General features: G+C 41.9%; 1 protein-coding gene across 2 annotated transcripts in view; it reads right to left on the minus strand.

The window, feature by feature from the left end:
• The window catches only part of CEP104 (centrosomal protein 104), a 726,468-nt gene that overhangs the window by 654,329 nt on the left and 54,271 nt on the right, over positions 1-17,868 (minus strand). Inside the window, exon 2 of one of the 2 annotated variants that reach the window (XM_085608861.1) lies at positions 391-512. In XM_085608861.1, coding sequence (XP_085464987.1) covers positions 391-503 — 113 coding nt within the window. In that variant the 5' untranslated portion in view covers positions 504-512. The remainder of the gene's footprint in view (positions 1-390; positions 513-17,868) is intronic. The other variant, XM_085608862.1, reaches the window with a different exon arrangement.

Below are 17,868 nucleotides of genomic sequence, written 5' to 3' on the forward strand. Positions count from 1 at the left end.
AAAGATGGTTTCTAGGTGCATAAGCTGTCATGGGAAGCAGTGACAATTCTTTGAAATTTGTTAAAGTCTTGAGATGCATATCTGCATTTTTTTAAACAGTTTTGCTATTTCAGGATGGTGGAACAGGGCTTATGGTTTTTGCAGAAACGGTTATCAACCATTTAAATACCACGGGTTCTGCCACTGTTAAGGTATCTCAGCACATTCAGTTGTCTAAGATAGCTTTCCTAGTGGTTCAGAGGTTTAGATCTCAGACCTCTGAAATTTTTCAGGGTTGATGACCCACCTCCACCATCATCAAGTCTGGTCTTTCAAAGAAACAGGCGCAGAGGCTTCCTAGGAGAAAGTGATTATTGGGTTACTTTAATAAAGACAAGTGAACTGTTGTACCTCGGTGATCTCCATCCATTCACAGTTGGAGCATGTACCATCAGTTCTTTGGCGCTGAAGCCATCTTCATGTCCAGATGAACTCAGAACTACAAATCCAATCTTGTGTGGCATTGTGTTCTGCTGAAAAACAAGACACAAACAAAATTTAAATGAAGGTTACATTTAGAAAGTCAACAAAAAAACCCTGCCTCTCTGTGTAATCTAAAACTAAAATATTTAAAAACAAAGTGAGACATCCAAACTTTGACATTTTAAACGTTCAAGTATTTTCAAAAAGGCAGATGTTCATGTGAAGGTCTCAATTCTCAAATATTTCAATTCCATTGAGTAACCATATAGTTCCATCTTAAGTGATTGGTTTTGTCTGCTCACGTTTCTCCACCTAAATGTTTTTTACTTCGCTAAGATGGTGATTTGAAAAGTTATCAGTCTAAATAAACAATTTAGATTTTTGTTAACTGATTGATTGGCATGGACGATTGTGAGACCTGGCACCATTGGCGTTGGTCTCCTTTCATTTTTTGCTGTTGCCTCATAGGTTTTTGCTGGTTTTAGATGCTTTGGGCACTGTGCCACTGCTAATCAGTGCCACAGTGCAAGTGCTCCCTATTGTAAATTGATGTATGGATTAGTGACTCCATGACTGAATTATTTGATTTACTGGTCAGACCATAGTACAGTGCGCCATGGGTGCCCAGGGCTTGTAAATCAAATGCTGCTAGTGGGCTTGCAGCACTGGTTGTGCCACCCACCAAAGCAGCCTGTAAAGTGTGTCTCAGGCCTGCCATTGCAGAGCCTATGTGCAGTCTGGTACTGCCATGTTGACTGGCCAAGTGCACCCACTGGCAAGTCCCTAAACCTTCCATTCATATCACACACCCCTAAGGTAGTCCCATGGGCAGAGTGCATTGTAAGAAAAAGGTAGGACATGCCCTGATGTGTGTGGCATGTCCTAATAGTGAATTACAGCCATTTTCGTTTTTTACTATTGCAAGGCTACCTGTTGCCCATAGGCCAGAATGGGCAGTTTGATTATAACACCTTATAATCCTAACCAACCCAGGGAACATGATAGAAACTCAGAATGATAAAATACATCTTTTAGAGAAGTTAGTTTTAACATTCTGTGTTTGAAAATACCACTTTTAGAAAGTAGGTATTTTCTTGCCTAACTATCCAAGCCTGCCTCTGCTAGGTTGTGTATTCCTTGTCTGGAGTTTGAGTGACAGGGGCTGGGGGATTCCAGGAGACAGGGTGAGTCTGCACAAGGCTGAATAGAGAGATCTGCATGTAGAGTGGTGGGAGGAGTTGCACCTGGGACCAGAATAGGGCTGTGCCTGCCTTCCACAATGCTGGCTCCACCTCACGTGGTGCATCTGATGTCCCTGGCCCACACTGTCAAAGGAAAGAAGGAGTCCTGTAAACAAAGTGCTCCAAGACTGACCAGAACTGGTTTGGGCTAGGCAAAGGCCTCCTTCAGAGAACAAAGAGAATATGAGTATAAATACTGGGGCCCAGACCTCAAAACTTTAGATTACTTCTGGGAAACAAGAAGAACCTTTGCTGAGGAGAGAAACCAGAGAGAGAGACTGCAGGAGGCCTGCAGTGGTTACCCGATTGCCAAAGAAAGGAGAAAAGACTTTGTGCTACTTTCATCAACTTGTAAGAAGATCTCCAAAGGCTTGAACTAGAGCTTGCCTTCTGCCTGCAGTCTCCGGGATACAAGACTTCACCAACCAGCTCCCCTGAGTTCCCTTGCTGGGAATCTGAAGCGCCTGCTGTTGAGCTGGGCCTTTTGAGAGACTGCGTGTCGCTGGGAGCAGGAAGTGTGACTTAAGACGAAGAAGCGTGTCGTTGCTGCAGCAGTGGTCTTCGCATCGCTGAGGAAGCGTACCGCCGCTGCCGCTGTCGCATCGCCGAAGCACCTTGCATCACGGGGAAGAGTGTCGCCGTCGCAGCAGACACAGTCGCATCACTGAAGAAGCGTGTCACTGCTGCAGCAGCTGTCGTCGCATCACTGAGGAAGCGTACTGCCGCTGTCGCCATCGCATCGCCGAAGTGCCCCGCATCACTGGAGAAGAGAGTCGCGGTCACAGCAGACGCCGACGCATCACCAGAGAAGCGTGTCGCAGGACCTGTCATGGCTCAAGGAGATTCACCGAGTCGCAGCACAGCCGTTGGGCGCGCACAGATCACCCCTCTGTTGTCGCAACATCAAGACAACGCCATTTTTGTTCATTGCACCGGATTGTCATTGCGACGATGCTAGTCGCATCGCCACAGAAGCGCAGTAAGAAACCGACAACACATCCCCACACGGTGAAGAACTGCTGCATCGCCTCCTCTCCGGTAAGGAACCGACGCATCACCGTCCCCTACGCAGCAGTAGGAAACTGACACATCACCTCCCCCGACGCATCACCATTCTTGCGTGTAAAGAACCGACGCATCACCTTCCCTGCAACCCTTTTGTTTGTATAGCATTACGCATCCAAAGGTACATTGAATGTATAGGGTCACATTTACCATCTAAAGGGAACTAAGCTATTTCTACCATTCTAAAGTACAGTATTGTGGATTTTTGTCATTTGTGGTCTTGTGTTAAGCCTATATAAAGATACCTATTTTTTTTTATTTTTTTTATTCCCAATCTTTATTGAGGAATTTTCTTAATACAACACAAAAACCCACCTGAAGACCCACCCCCCACCCCCAGCTCAGATTCTGCAGCATTGAAAAGAAAGAAAAAACGACATGAAAAACAACAGTTATGATCAATAAACAGCATACCATTTTACGGAACTAACAATAGTCTAAAAAAAAAAAAAAAAACAAGTATGGCTTACGAATTACCCCGTTATTTCTGAGACCATTGCAACACGGGATCCCAAATTGCCAGCCCTAACTTACGCTTACGCAAGCCCTTTCTTCGGTAGATAGCTACTTCTAAACTACAGGTGGCCAACAGGCGTGATCTCCATTGTTGAAAACTTGGCGCATTTGTATCAAGCCAAGCTGACGCAATACATAATCTAAAGACAGCCATGGCCACAAAAACCAGACCTTGCATATATTTCGGTCTTGAGATATTAGCAACACCTAACATAATCTCTTCAACATAAATCTCTATTCTTGTATTAAAAACTTCCGAGAGAAATGTTGAAATATCGGCCACTACTGAAGTTAGTGCCGTACAGGTAGCAAAAATATGTATACTATCGGCTTCAACTAGATCACATCTAGGACATGTAGTTCCCTTCCCGGTCCCCCATTTAGCGATCTTATAGGGAGTATAATATAAAAAGAAAAAAGTTTTGTAAAACTGGGCCTGCAGCTTGGTAGACATTAAAATAGACTGATATAGTATGAGAGATTGATGAACAGTTTTCCCGGACACACCAAGCTTAAGCTGCCATTTACTTAAGTATTTATCAAGATCATCAGTTTGTCGCAGAAGCAGTTCATAAATCTCTCCTATTTTGAGATTATTTCTCGAAGCCATATTCTCCATTAACTGCACCTTTTGAAACGACGCGTCCCCTCCTCCTCTTTTTAATAAAAAATCCCGGATTTGCAAAAATTTAAAAATATCCCGTTGCTCCAAATTGTACTCCAGCTGTAAGTCGCCAAAATATTTAATACCTAATGGAGTATAAAAACACCCAAGATGCGTAATCCCATTCAAAAACCATCTTTCCATGCATAAATCATTGAAGATCCCAGGGAGATGGTTATTTTTAAGGATTAGGGTGTAGAAAGATAGTTGTCCAATATTAGTAAGTTTTCTAACGGAATTCCAGGTCTTATAAATACCAAATATGGACTTAAATTTAACTTTTTTAAAATAGCTATCGTTAAGATGACGCCACAGGCAACCTCTGGATTCATTACCTAATAGCAGCTCTTGTGGAGTTGGAATATCCCTTTCGCTGCTAGATGCAAACGTGAATAAAAGCTTATTGCAGTATTTTAAGATAGTAGCCCAGTAATATAGCTTAAAGTTGGGCAATCCCATGCCCCCTCTATCTTTAGGGAAAGTAAAGGTTCGCAAGGCTCTACGGGATTTTTTGTACCCCCAGATAAAACTAGAAAACATACTATCCAAATCTTTAAATACTTGTGAAGGAAATTCTAGACAGATTGATCTAAAAAAATAAAGAAATCTTGGAAGGAAAAGCATTTTAATCAAATTACACCGACCCACAATGGATAAGTGAAGATTGTTACTCCTAATCAAATCCTTTTTTGTACGTTGAATTAATGGATCAATATTATCGGAAACTAAATTCCCTATTTTGGCCGTAATACTCACTCCAAGATATATAGCTTTCTCGATGACCCGTGTATCCATCATGTCAATTTTACTGTTAAGGATAATCTGAGTTTTTGATTGGTTGAGTTTATAGCCCGATATTTGGCCAAAAATGTTAGCTTCCTCTTCAATCACCGCAGCCGAAATCGCTGGGTCACTGGTAACCAGCGCGATATCGTCCGCGTATGCCAATATTTTGGTGGCCTGATCTCTTATCCAAATGGATGGTATCAATACGTTGTTATCTAATCTTCGGATAAATGGGTCAATATATATAGCAAATAAGAGGGGTGAACAAGGACACCCCTGTCTTGTACCTCTAGTAATAGAGAATGGTGCTGTAACTGACCCATTCACCATAACACCGGCAGACGGGTTGCTGTACAACATTTTTACTGCTGTAATAAAGGGATCTCCAATGCCACATCTAGCCATCGCAATCCAGAGATATTTCCAGGAGACCCTATCGAAGGCTTTTTCGGCATCTAAAAGTATAAGTGCCATAGGGTCTCCTGAAACTTCGCACCAATCAAACAATGAGATGACTCTCTGGATATGGTCTGTGGTATCTCTACCCGGGATGAACCCGTGTTGTCGAGCCGATACGATTTTGTGTATATTGAGAGCTAATCGTGCAGCGAGTAACTTAGCGTATATTTTAGAATCACTGGTTATTAAAGTAATTGGGCGATACGACCCAAGTTCTGTAGGGTCTTTATGTTTTTTCGGAAATACTATAATTTTGGCCCTTGACCATGACTCTGGCGGTCGTCCCCTAGGAATATATGTGCAAAAAGTGTTGTTAGTATATTCTTAACTTGGGGAAAGAATTGGATATAAAATTCAGTGGGAATCCCATCCATACCCGCCGCTTTGCCTGAAGCAAGACTTTTTAATGCGAGAAGAATTTCCTCCCCTTGCGGGATAACATCCATATCTTCTGAATCATTACTTTCTAATCTCGATGGACTATCTTGATTAATGTAATCATTGATTGCATCTATTTGTATATTAATATCATTATCCCTATATAGAGCCTGATAGAATTTATAGAAGGCAGTTCTAATTGCATCCGAATCTGTAATTAGCCCTACTTCTGGATCTCGAATCATCTTAACGGAATTAACGGAATTGAGTTCACGGGCGCGTACCGCTAACTGATGTCCAACTTGTTCACTCAGTTCGTAAATAGTTTCCTTATATGCGGTTGCTTTATTAATAGCTTTTGTAGTTAGTATATCTATGACACTGTTTTTAGCAAGTGAGATCTGTCTTAACTCATTTTCCGTGTCTGCCGCTGTCGCATCGCCGAAGCACCTTGCATCACGGGGAAGAGTGTCGCCGTCGCAGCAGACACAGTCGCATCACTGAAGAAGCGTGTCACTGCTGCAGCAGCTGTCGTCGCATCACTGAGGAAACGTACTGCCGCTGTCGCCATCGCATCGCCGAAGTGCCCCGCATCACTGGAGAAGAGAGTCGCGGTCACAGCAGACGCCGACGCATCACCAGAGAAGCGTGTCGCAGGACCTGTCATGGCTCAAGGAGATTCACCGAGTCGCAGCACAGCCGTTGGGCGCGCACAGATCACCCCTCTGTTGTCGCAACATCAAGACAACGCCATTTTTGTTCATTGCACCGGATTGTCATTGCGACGATGCTAGTCGCATCGCCACAGAAGCGCAGTAAGAAACCGACATCACATCCCCACACGGTGAAGAACTGCTGCATCGCCTCCTCTCCGGTAAGGAACCGACGCATCACCGTCCCCTACGCAGCAGTAGGAAACTGACGCATCACCTCCCCCGACGCATCACCATTCTTGCGTGTAAAGAACCGACGCATCACCTTCCCTGCAACCCTTTTGTTTGTATAGCATTACGCATCCAAAGGTACATTGAATGTATAGGGTCACATTTACCATCTAAAGGGAACTAAGCTATTTCTACCATTCTAAAGTACAGTATTGTGGATTTTTGTCATTTGTGGTCTTGTGTTAAGCCTATATAAAGATACCTATTTTTTATAATACAACGTGTGTGGTGCCCATCTGTAGTGTTGCCACTGTATTACTGTATGTGTTCACAAATGCTTTACACACTGCCTCTGAGATAAGCCTGTCTGCTCGTGCCAAGCTACCAAGTGGGTGAGCAAGAGTTATTTTAGGAGTGTACCCCCTTACCCGGACTAGACGCAAGGCCCCCTATTTGGTTAAAGGTACCTACCTCTTCCAACTACAGACCCCCAAATCTAACGACGATGTTTTATTTGATCTTTGATGAATTTATTGGTTTACTGTTTTACTTGCAGTATATGTATACACCTTGAAGCTTAATTTTATTTGTCACTGTTGCAATTCACAAATAAAATAAATACACTGCAAATCTTTCAATTACAAAGATGGGTTCTGTAGTGTAAAACACCAGGATAACAAAACATATTTTGTTCACACATTTCCAGATGTTTTCTGGCAAGGAAATCCCCCAAGGCCTTCAATGTATTTGATTAATTAAACTCGTTATAACCAATTAATTCTTAAATAAAAACAAGGAATTAGGATTGCAGATAAAGGCACTCTGGATCAAGCAGTCTACAAAGTTTTTTAACATACAGTTCCCGAAATGTTATGTTGTTCAGCTTTAATGTTATATTTGCTGTGCTAGCATTTCTATGCCTATCCCAATCCTTTCTGCACTCTTGTACCCTCCCTTATCCATCATTAATATTCTGGCTCTGAAATTGTTCCAATCAATAAGGCTACGCGAAATTAAGATAAACATCCAGATGGCACAACATTCCCAATTTGTGTTTTTTAATGTTGAACTTGTTCCAAACTAACATTCAAACCAAGTCCCAGATAACGCCTCCCCATACAGATGTTTGCATTTCAGACACGGGTCACCTACATCAGTACAATGAAGGAAAAAAACAGTTGTATGTCATTTGGTTATTCAATTCAACCGATGGCAATAGCATTGACATAACCAAAAACGTTATGCACATATTTGTCTCATCGTGTGATAGCTTGCCCCCACAATAGGCAACACTGTATACCATGTTAGCATTTACTGCTTTGTCACTTTCGCCCTATTAAAACCTTGGTGCTTGTATGCATCCACAATAGGGTAATCCTACGGTAAACCAACAAAAAGGCCAGCTGTAAGAATTTCCACAAATCCAACTCTCTCACCACCGTCTTACAAATCAGTAGCATACAAAACTCAATTAGCTCTTGCACATCTCCAAGACACGGTACTGCCAAACGTCTGTATTTTATTTTGAGTGATGAGCACCCAATGCAAAAAGTTTGAATTTTATTGATTTGTATTTAGTGGAGCATGAGACTTTCTTTGTCAGTTCACAAGTCCCCATTACGATCCTGGGGGAGAAATTGCACGTATTCAAAATGACTGCGTAGGCCTCATTGATAAGGGCCAGCAAACGATGAATCGGATGATGAACTGGAAGCAGCCGTCAGCTAGGAGGTCTACGCAGTCATTTTGTACACATGCGATTTCTCCCCCAGGATCGTACATCACTCCATGCCCTGAAGAAGTTCATTGTATATGAACGAAACGCGTTGGCTGGCAATTTTTACTTTTGAATACTTAATTTTGGGTACAGTCAACAGAAGCTAATCAGCACAAATATTTACAAAGCTGTCCTGTCTGCCTGACGCTGGGAACTGTGGATGATCTTGCATCTACAGCCAATTAACTAAGTTCGAGTCAAGTGAAGGTTCTATATGGCGAAACAGGTAAAGATGCCTACAAGGGATTCATTCAAAAATGTGTTTCTTGAAATTTTGTATATCTACTATAAAGTGACAACATATGAAACCATGAAGCAAATCATTCGAGATTTACATGATTCATTCAGTAAATGAAATACAGTAACAGAGGGTATCAATAAATAATTTGATTTGTATATAAAATAAATAAGACCAGGGTTCAAACGCAAAAAGCTCTCACATACATTGATAACAGAAATCTCTAATAAATAAATGAAAGTATGCTAGTCAACAATGTATAAATACCCATCTCTACATGTTCAAGAATTGAGTCCATCCTAAACATAGGATTCAGAGCTCAAATTAAATTGAATTTTACAATAACTAAAGGGAATAATGGGTTATACGTCGACATTTCGGTCTCCTTTGCAAAATGTCGAGGAGACCATCTTCAGGACAAAGATGGATCTTGTGAGATTTCTCAAACCCTTGGTCAATGATTTCAAAGCGACACAGTATATATCAAGATGGTCTCTTTAATATTGCAAAGAAGACTTAAGTTTGAACATAGATGACCTCACATGAAGCAATCAAATTTTAATGTCTTATATTCTCTTCAAGATTAGCCATGGCATTAATCCGATGATTTCTTTCTCCATTCCACAGACATTGGAAGCAGTGAATATATGGCAGCTGTTGGTCCATTGAGCAGTAAGGGATGTCAACAATGCAAAGTTTTAATGCAAAGTTCTCAGAGAAAGGTTCTCAGAGAAAGGTTTATTGACTAGGCACTCATTAAAGGGTTTTTCATTAGCATTTTCATAATGTCCTGCTAGGCCTGAAACATATGTATTGTTGTGCAACAACCTGTCCGCATTGTCCCCGGGCTTGCCCTAATGGTGTCCCGCCTCAGATGCCATTTTGGCTGTCAGAGGTTATGTGCACCACCACAGACACTCTCCACTTCAACTTTGCAGTACGTTCATGCACCCTTGAGAACTGAACCCAAACTTTATTCTACCGCAATCATTCCTGTAATATAACTTTTTCTTGGAACTTTATAAGAAGACATTACACTGTATAGGGATCAGAATCAGTTCGGTTAAAAGACCTGGACGATCTGCAAAACACCATGGAAAACAGCAGTGCCTGTGCTTTGGCCATACTCAATGTCTTGCATGCATCTGAAATAGGAAACAAGTACATTCTGTTCCAGTGGCTGAGATACTCTAGTAATCTCTGGAATTGATTGAATCCTGCTTCACTGATTATCATCAGGTGGTTGCTCTTCACTCGTTTCCACCTAGCCAAAGCTGATGCCCTGTACGGTTCCACAAGGCACTGCGTAATTTTTTTTAAACATTTATATGTATACCTAAGCCAATCCGCTCTTTCTCATTCATTTTTATGTGTATGCCAATGACACCCAGATCATCTTGAGGTTGAAGGTGATCTTGAGCATCAGCATCACACTTTTTGTTGTTGTTTTTTTTACAGAGTTTTATATAGCGCGAACTTGACCCGAATCGGGAATCAAAGCGATTTACATAGCACCAGTTGCATTACATGAGGACACATTCATTTTTTATTTTTGTTTGGCACGGATAGATCAAGTGATTTGCCCAGAATCACAGGATGTTCAGCGTCATTGCCGAGACTCAAACCCAGTTCACCAGATACGAGGTCGACCGCCCTAGCCGTTAGGCCAACTCCTCCCCCCAATATCTCCCAGTATTTGCTAGCTATCAACAGATTGATTGTAACAGATACACAAGACAACAGTGTACTAACTCCTTTAGTAACAGCTCATGGGGAGACTGGGGGCATAGAAACTTTAGACTCTTAACTGAATCACAGTTGCCTGTTCTCGCTATGAAGTGAGAGAACACCAACAAAGAAACAAGAAAAAATACAGTACCACACTACTGCAGTACAGACACTTTGCATCAGACACAAATCTATGTTAAACAAGGTTGCTGCTGATATAATATGGAGTGGGGCAAACCCCATACATGAGCAAACATGCACACACAAAAAAAAAATCACCCTCATTCCAGATTGTCAGAGTGAACACAAACAGCCCATGTGAAATATCGGGCTACGTTTGAGGCAAAAACAGTCTAATATATAATTAAAACGAGTAGAGCAACCAGATATTCCATTTTTTATTTAAATACTGGTGTGAGTATGAAAGTATGAAAGTGGATGAACTGTCAACTGTTACAGCTCACAAGATTCTTGCCTTCGGGGAAACTAAACATTAATGGTTCTCAACCACGTCACTAGCAGAGATGGGCGAGAGTCATGTGCCGGAGGCATTCAGGTTTGATTTTATACTTTCACACTTTCACTCCTCCCCAAGTGAATGAAGTAATATATTTTCCAATCACCTTCTGGTCTTATTTAAACTACTCCAAGCACGGACCCGACTTAAGCAAATTAACCGAGTGACTGACTTTACTGGTTTACTCTTACACTATGCCAATTCTTTGTATTTAATGCCCAGGAAAATATCAGCAGCATGGTTCAACTTACTCCGAAACCTGCAGCAAGAGCAGTAAACAGTCAGTAAATCTGACCTTTTCTCACTTGTTTCTCTTGGCTTTCAATTTACCATTGTATCCGATTTAAGTATGTATGCATTAAGCAGCTGACCGAATGTTCCCCTTCATCGATCCAGAGCATGCTTTGCACATTAGTCTCCATATCCAACACTCCTTGAATGCATTTCTAATGTTTATCCTCAGGTGAAATCATTCGAAGCTGAGAGAAAGCCTTCTCAATAGTAGCCCCTTAATTCCGTAACAGTCAACTTCTTTGCTGTTCCTTACTAGCTTTTGTTTATCAAGTAATATTTTTCCCTACTGGTGTACGAATATGGTCAGTTCACTCATCAGCAATGAGATGCCACATGATGACTGTGTGCGCTATAGCCACCAGAGATACTTGCCATGAGGTCTGCAGTCAAGACGGAGGACTTTAACAGCTTATGTCTTTTGTTTGTTCTATGCTCTCAAAACATACAGCTAAGCTTAGTCACTGAGTAAGGCAGATCTTCTGCCTCCTGCGTAAACAATTAGTGTTTAGTTTGGTCGTTTGAATCATATTAAAATCCAGTGGTGACAGGGAGAAACATTGCGAGAAGAAACGGCTCTTGAAAACATTTGGGATAACACAAGGCTTGCTGCAACACAAGATACTCTTGTATGAATTTGTTGCAGTATGAACTGGCAATGCCAAACGTTTATTGTAGTGTATACAGCAGCAATGGCTTGAAACATTCTCAAAGATAGGTTTAGTGCTAGGACAGCATCGGACAGTGTGAATGTTAGCCGGCAGATATGTTCCAAGTTTCTCAATCTATGTATGCATTCCTAAATAACTTGACGTCTTTAATTTATTTAAATAACAATGTAAACCTTTCCCAAACAGCACCGCAGTCAAAACATGAGACAGATGATGAACAAAAAACATCTCAGTTGTCAAGCCTGTCGGGCACGATGCTAAAATTGATATGTGAACAGAACTAGAATAACTGAAAAAGCTCCTAACGAAGAGTACTCCTCGTTACATTATATACACTCCTCCAGCCCCAGTCTCCACTTCCCAAATCCATTACTCCCAGGGTTCCTTCATGTGCTATCTCTAAGAAGGAAACAGAAGGAGATGATGGACGGAGTGCTGAAACTATTCAGACACTCAACCCCAGTCACAGATCTGGGTTGAATCCGTCATCGTTCTTTAGCTCACTTTACCACCCCATTTGAGACCCAGCCATATGCAAATCAGTCTTGACCCTGTTCCTCATGGGAATAGTCCATCACGAACTGCTAAACCAGGTCTTCGCTGCACGGAAACAAGCATCCTAGGACCGGTTTCGAGATAACACCCCTCATCAGCAAGGCTAGCTTGAATCCAGTGGCAAAGTGAGCAAGGGACCCACGTCTAGGCATACCGTGCCAACCTCGGGCGAACAAAGCAAACACAAGGAGATGTTGAACGGAGCGCTATCAATAATCAAAATAGGAATTGCAGTCCACAAGAGACATTTACAGTCCAGGTCCCGTGTGCACTGTATACACCATAGATTAGAGAATTAACAGAGAAGTGGGCCATTTAGGAATACACTAATTTAAACAAGTTTATATGGGGAGTATATGTACTTTACTCTTAGTCAGCAGGGGTAAAGTGCACAAAGTTCTAAATCCAGCAACAATAGGATTAAGGCAAAAACTTTCAAATTTCCTAGAAATCGGTCCTGGGCTGTTTGAGTAATGGTTCAGGGAGGGGCTGGCCTGGCCTGGCAGTTCAGGCTGGACTGTTCCCATTGGAGCACGGTCAAGACTGAATTGCAAATGGCTGGGTCTAGAATGAGGTAAAATGGTATGTAAAATAACGATGGACTGGGATGCAGCCCACTAATTACCATTGATGACATTAATGCCAGCATTCCATCCATCACTTTTTTGTTTACTTCAGTACACAAGTGGCATTTAACTTGCAGGTTGTGGGTGCACTTTCTACATCATATATATATTGTGCCAATTAGGAATAAGCCAGTTTAACCATGTTTAAAGGGGAGCATATGCACTCTATCCTGCCTAGCAGGGGTAAAGTGCACACAGTTCTAAAGGCAGCAAAAATATACGGTGCAGCAAAAGGCGAAAAATCAGGGGTGACGACGCAGAAAAGGCGGATTTCCTACACAAATAGAAAAAAATGGCCAAATAAACAGGCTCTTTTTGAATCAGTACTTTTATAGACAATCAGCCTAATTTCAATTGGTACTAATTTGGCTAAAAATGTACAAACAAGAAAACAATGAGCAAAAAAATATAAAAGAAGGAAATGGTGCTCAAAAGAAACATACTGTAAAATGATCTGGACAGACTACTAAAAAGTCTGGAAGACTGCCTTATACCATCTAACCCAAAAAGGAGTCAGTTAGGCAGTACAAATTATTTTCCTTATTCGCAGTGGGGTTCTTTCTGACAATCATAAAAGGAACACTATAAAAGCAAGCTAGCCCAACTTAAAAAACTTGAGCATCGCCAAAGTGTCAAATCTTAAGCAAATAAATTGTGAGGTAAAGTTTGACCCACAAAAACTTTTTGGGGGGGTTCGAATCTAAACAATAATGCCATGCAACGGTAAGGAACAACCTCCTAGTAGAAGGCTTACGTTTGGCAGGAACGGGACCTTTATTTCAGTTCAGCAGTAGTGCGTTTCCCCTTGTACAGTCAGCACTAGTGTTCCCGTGTAAACAACCATTAGCTTTCTAATAGCAAGTGACAATATAAGGGCTAGTCACCTAGATATAGACTGCTTAGGAGAGGCTAGGTCTGTTAGAGTAGATCCAAAATTTACAATGAGCTGTTTGGCTTTAAAAATGTCTAGATAATAATGCAAATCCACTTTAACATCAAAAGTGTGCAGAGAACTTTCCGACGGTGAGGTAAGTAGGATTCTAAGAAAATGGCCAACAAGCAAATACTACGACGTTCACTTCAGCCAGTTCTAGTGGTACCTACAGATTAGACACTTGCATTGTACATCACCTGTCTGGACAGCCTCCCAGATCATAACCCACTGGAGGATAAGTGCTGCTAGAGGAGCCGTTGGAACACAAATTCTCCCTCATGTCCAAATCCCTTGTAATTAACATCTCAGAATCCATCGGTCACCTTTGCAATGTATGGAATTAGGAGTTGGGCCTCCTTCCTGATAACTAGTGGGAGGCTTTGGGATCCCTGCAGTAGACATCTATTGCAGCTCAGTTCCGGACCATACAACTGAAGTACCTACACCGACTATACTTCGCTAGGGATATGCTGTAGAGGATGGGAGTGATCGTGTCTTGGCTCTGCCTGTGGTGCGGTATACAGCAGGGGGAGTTCCTGCACACTGTTTGGGGTTGCGAAGTGATTGCCCTGTTTTGAGAGGGAATACTTACTTGTCTGGGGGAGGTGCTGGGTTGGCCAATCCCCAGAGACCAAAACTCACATTAACAGAAGACAAACAGTAATCAGAACAAGAGGTCTCTACTATGGTTGGTCCTGGTCGTAGCTAAACAAGAGGTTGTCATAGCCTGGAAAGGTACTGAGGTCCAATCACTGGAGGGCTGGACCGATGCTTAAGCATGGAGCATTCTATGAACATCGCCATAAGGTGGCCTCAAAAAGATGCCAAGGTTTGGAATGATTGGAGTCACTACAGGAGAATTCAGCTAGAGCCCTGCCATGGTCCCCGCACAATGAATTACGGATTTTCATGACCCCAGGATCTAAGGCCAAAGCTAATGTTAGTAGGGAGTTGCAACTTGGTGTTCTTATGCCACTTTTGTGGTGCTTGGTGGGGCCCGCTTGCAATATGCATTGTCAGCTTGATTTGGACGACTGTTTTTGTTTCCATTTGCTTTCCTAAATGCCAATAAAATGTTTTATTAAAAACAACACAAGCAAATACTGGCAATAGTCTGATTAATGAGGGAAGCAGAAGAGACTTTAGGAAGAAAAGAAGTATGTGGTTATAATGATGTGCAATTTTGATGTGAAGCTGTGTACTGCTCCTCTTTGCATAGAGCTTGAAGATCACTTACCCTTCATTCAGGCTGATGTAATGGCACTAAGAAAAGCACCTTCAAAGACCGGTCCAATGAATCAGCCTTGTGCAAGGGGGACCAATTATGTTAGAAAGAACTTCATTCCTTTCCCAAGTGACAGACGGTTTCTTAATTGGGTGAAACACTTTCCCAAGACCTTCGAGGAAATCCATAATTACCTGAGCAGGCAGAAAGATTTCTGCAAAAGAGGAGTCTAATAGATTGTGATGATAGACAAGTGTACCCTGGCAGAGTTAAACTGCACAAGAAATTTAGGCACATAAAGAAAGTGAGATAGCACTGTTTCTTCCTGGTGCGTTCTTAGTCATGAATGCTTGTTGATACACCATAAACAGAGCTTTCTCCATCTAAAAGCATCTCATACACTCGGGGAAGAATCTTTCACTTCGGTCAGGATGGCCATGAATTCACCTAGGAATTTCAAACGCCCATACTGCAAGAACTCAGAATCTAGGAAGTCAAGCTCAGGGAAGGAAGGCTGTGAAGGAGGATTCACTTGACAATTCAGACAGAACATTTGGCTTGTTCATAAATGTATTTTGTCCGTTAAGGAACATCTGAAGTTGGACTGTAGAACACCACTATTGTGGTCAGTCAGGAGCAAGCACCTTGCAAAAGTCCTACTTTCTGGTCACCTTTGGAATAAGACTGACCAGAGGAAAAGTGTAGGGAATACCTTTCGACCAGGTTGCCAAAAGGGCATTCCCCAAGAAGCGAGATTCTGAAAACCTGGAGGCACAAGTGAGGCATGTTACATTTTCTTCAGATGTAAGCACATCAGTATCTGGCTGAAAGCAGCCAAAGATGTCTGCCAGCACCTTGTCATTTATTACCCTGTCATGATGTGCTAGTAAATGTTGGCTTAACTCTTCTACTCTGGACACCTGGTAGACAACAAAGCCGAATAACCCTCCCTTTGCTGCATCCTCTACCAAACAGCCTGAACTTTACGAAAAAAGCCCCCCCCGTCTTGTTACGTCTGAATTATTTATGCAGTAGATTGTGGACATGTTGTCAGTCTGCACAATAAGGGCGTGTCTTGACATGTTGTCAGTCTGCACAATAAGGGCGTGTCTTGATCACTGATAAACAATGACTCCAGAGCAGGACAAACCGCCCTAAAGTTCAACATGATGAAGTGCTAGTTCTCCATTGAGCACCACAGTCTTTGGACTGTGAGCTAATCGTGTGAGCTGCCAATCCTCCCAGAGAAGCATATGTCAGAATTGTTTGGGTAGGAGTTATCGGCCGAAAGGGAGTCCAGAAAGAAGGTTTTTTCTGGCATCACCAGTAGGTCACAAGTCAGGTAAGCATGTATGGTTGACTATGCTATTCACAGGTATTTGCCTGGCAGATGTGGTCTAGTAGTAGGTTGGTGAATAAGACCAACCTTAGGTAGGAATCATGGCTCCCCAACTATGTGCGAAGCCCAACAAATCAGATTAATTTACTGTAGCACTTTTCTGTTTTGTGCCAAATGGGTGATGCACTTTGAATTGTTTGGTTTTAAGCACTACTAAATATAACTGCACATTCACATTTTGCACTGCTATTACCATGGTTACATCAATGAAAATGCTCTTCAGAGGCTACAGAAATAAGCAATGGCAAAGTCGGTAGGTTTGGCTTAACTAAGGTGTATGTGATTGTTGCTGTCATTGCTGTAGGTTACAGTGAAATATGGATTGAAGCACAAAAAGTACATACATAAAAATATCCATCCAGATAAAAATAAAGATTGAAAGAAAACAAAAATACAGACAAAAATGCAGAAGACAACACATGGGCACATGAAGATACAGGTGGATTTTGGTTAGTTGCTTGGATGGATGAATTAACGGATGTGTGGTTTGTAAAATGATGAGCAGATTGTTGGATGGCTGTGGGTGAATAGATAGTGGGTGGGTAGATGGCTGGATGCAATGACATTGTGGGTTTGATGGGTCAATATGCAGGTGTATGGATATTGGGTGAAGGTGGATACCCAAAGCATGGGGATTGGTGCATAATAAAGATGGCAGGCATGTAATTAGTATTAAGTCCCTTACCTGTTGTAGAACCTTTCAGGGGCTTTGGGGTATAAAAGGAGGTGATGATATCATGGTTTATATTGAGGACTGGAACATGCTCTTTTTAATTTCATGGAGGCAGACGAGTAGTTTATGTCCCGGATTATGGTAATCTGAGGTAAAAGCTTTAGGTATTTAAAGACCAAAAAAAATCATAGGGTCTATATCAAAGAGGGTATGCTTTTAGCACAAGAGAGTATGTCAGTTTTCTTTCTTCAATAAACGTTATTAGTTTTTTATATTAAAAGGCAATACAGAGGAAAAGAGGAGGAAGAAGAAAAACATCTGACAGCTGCATAATGTGTACATTAATATGGTTCATACAGATATTAATGTAAAAGGTATGTGATAACAGCAGACATAAGCCCAGTACATATGATGCAACAGCGGCAATTGCCACGTGGCTATGGGCATCCAATAGGACTGGATGAAGTGAAACAAGTGGAGTTGTCAGATGTACATGTTTTGCGAAAAGGGGAGGGTGGGGGGGGGGGGAGGGGAAGGACTTGTGATACTTAGTACGTGCGGGATCTGAGATTCAGCTATGATACTAAGAGTAAGAATTAGTGCTCAGTAGGTGGTTGTGGGATTTCCCTTTTGACGGAAGGTTCACGAATAAAAAGGTCAAGCGTATTCCAAATACCCTGAGAGGCATCAGAGCAACCTCTTTTATGCGATTATTTGATGTGTGTACTTCGTAGTTAGGTTACCCAGACCAACCAGGTATGGTAGGATACATTATTGAT

The sequence above is a fragment of the Triturus cristatus genome, chromosome 1_2 (assembly GCF_964204655.1).
Source record: "Triturus cristatus chromosome 1_2, aTriCri1.1, whole genome shotgun sequence".
In the NCBI taxonomy this organism is placed as follows: Eukaryota; Metazoa; Chordata; class Amphibia; order Caudata; family Salamandridae; genus Triturus; species Triturus cristatus.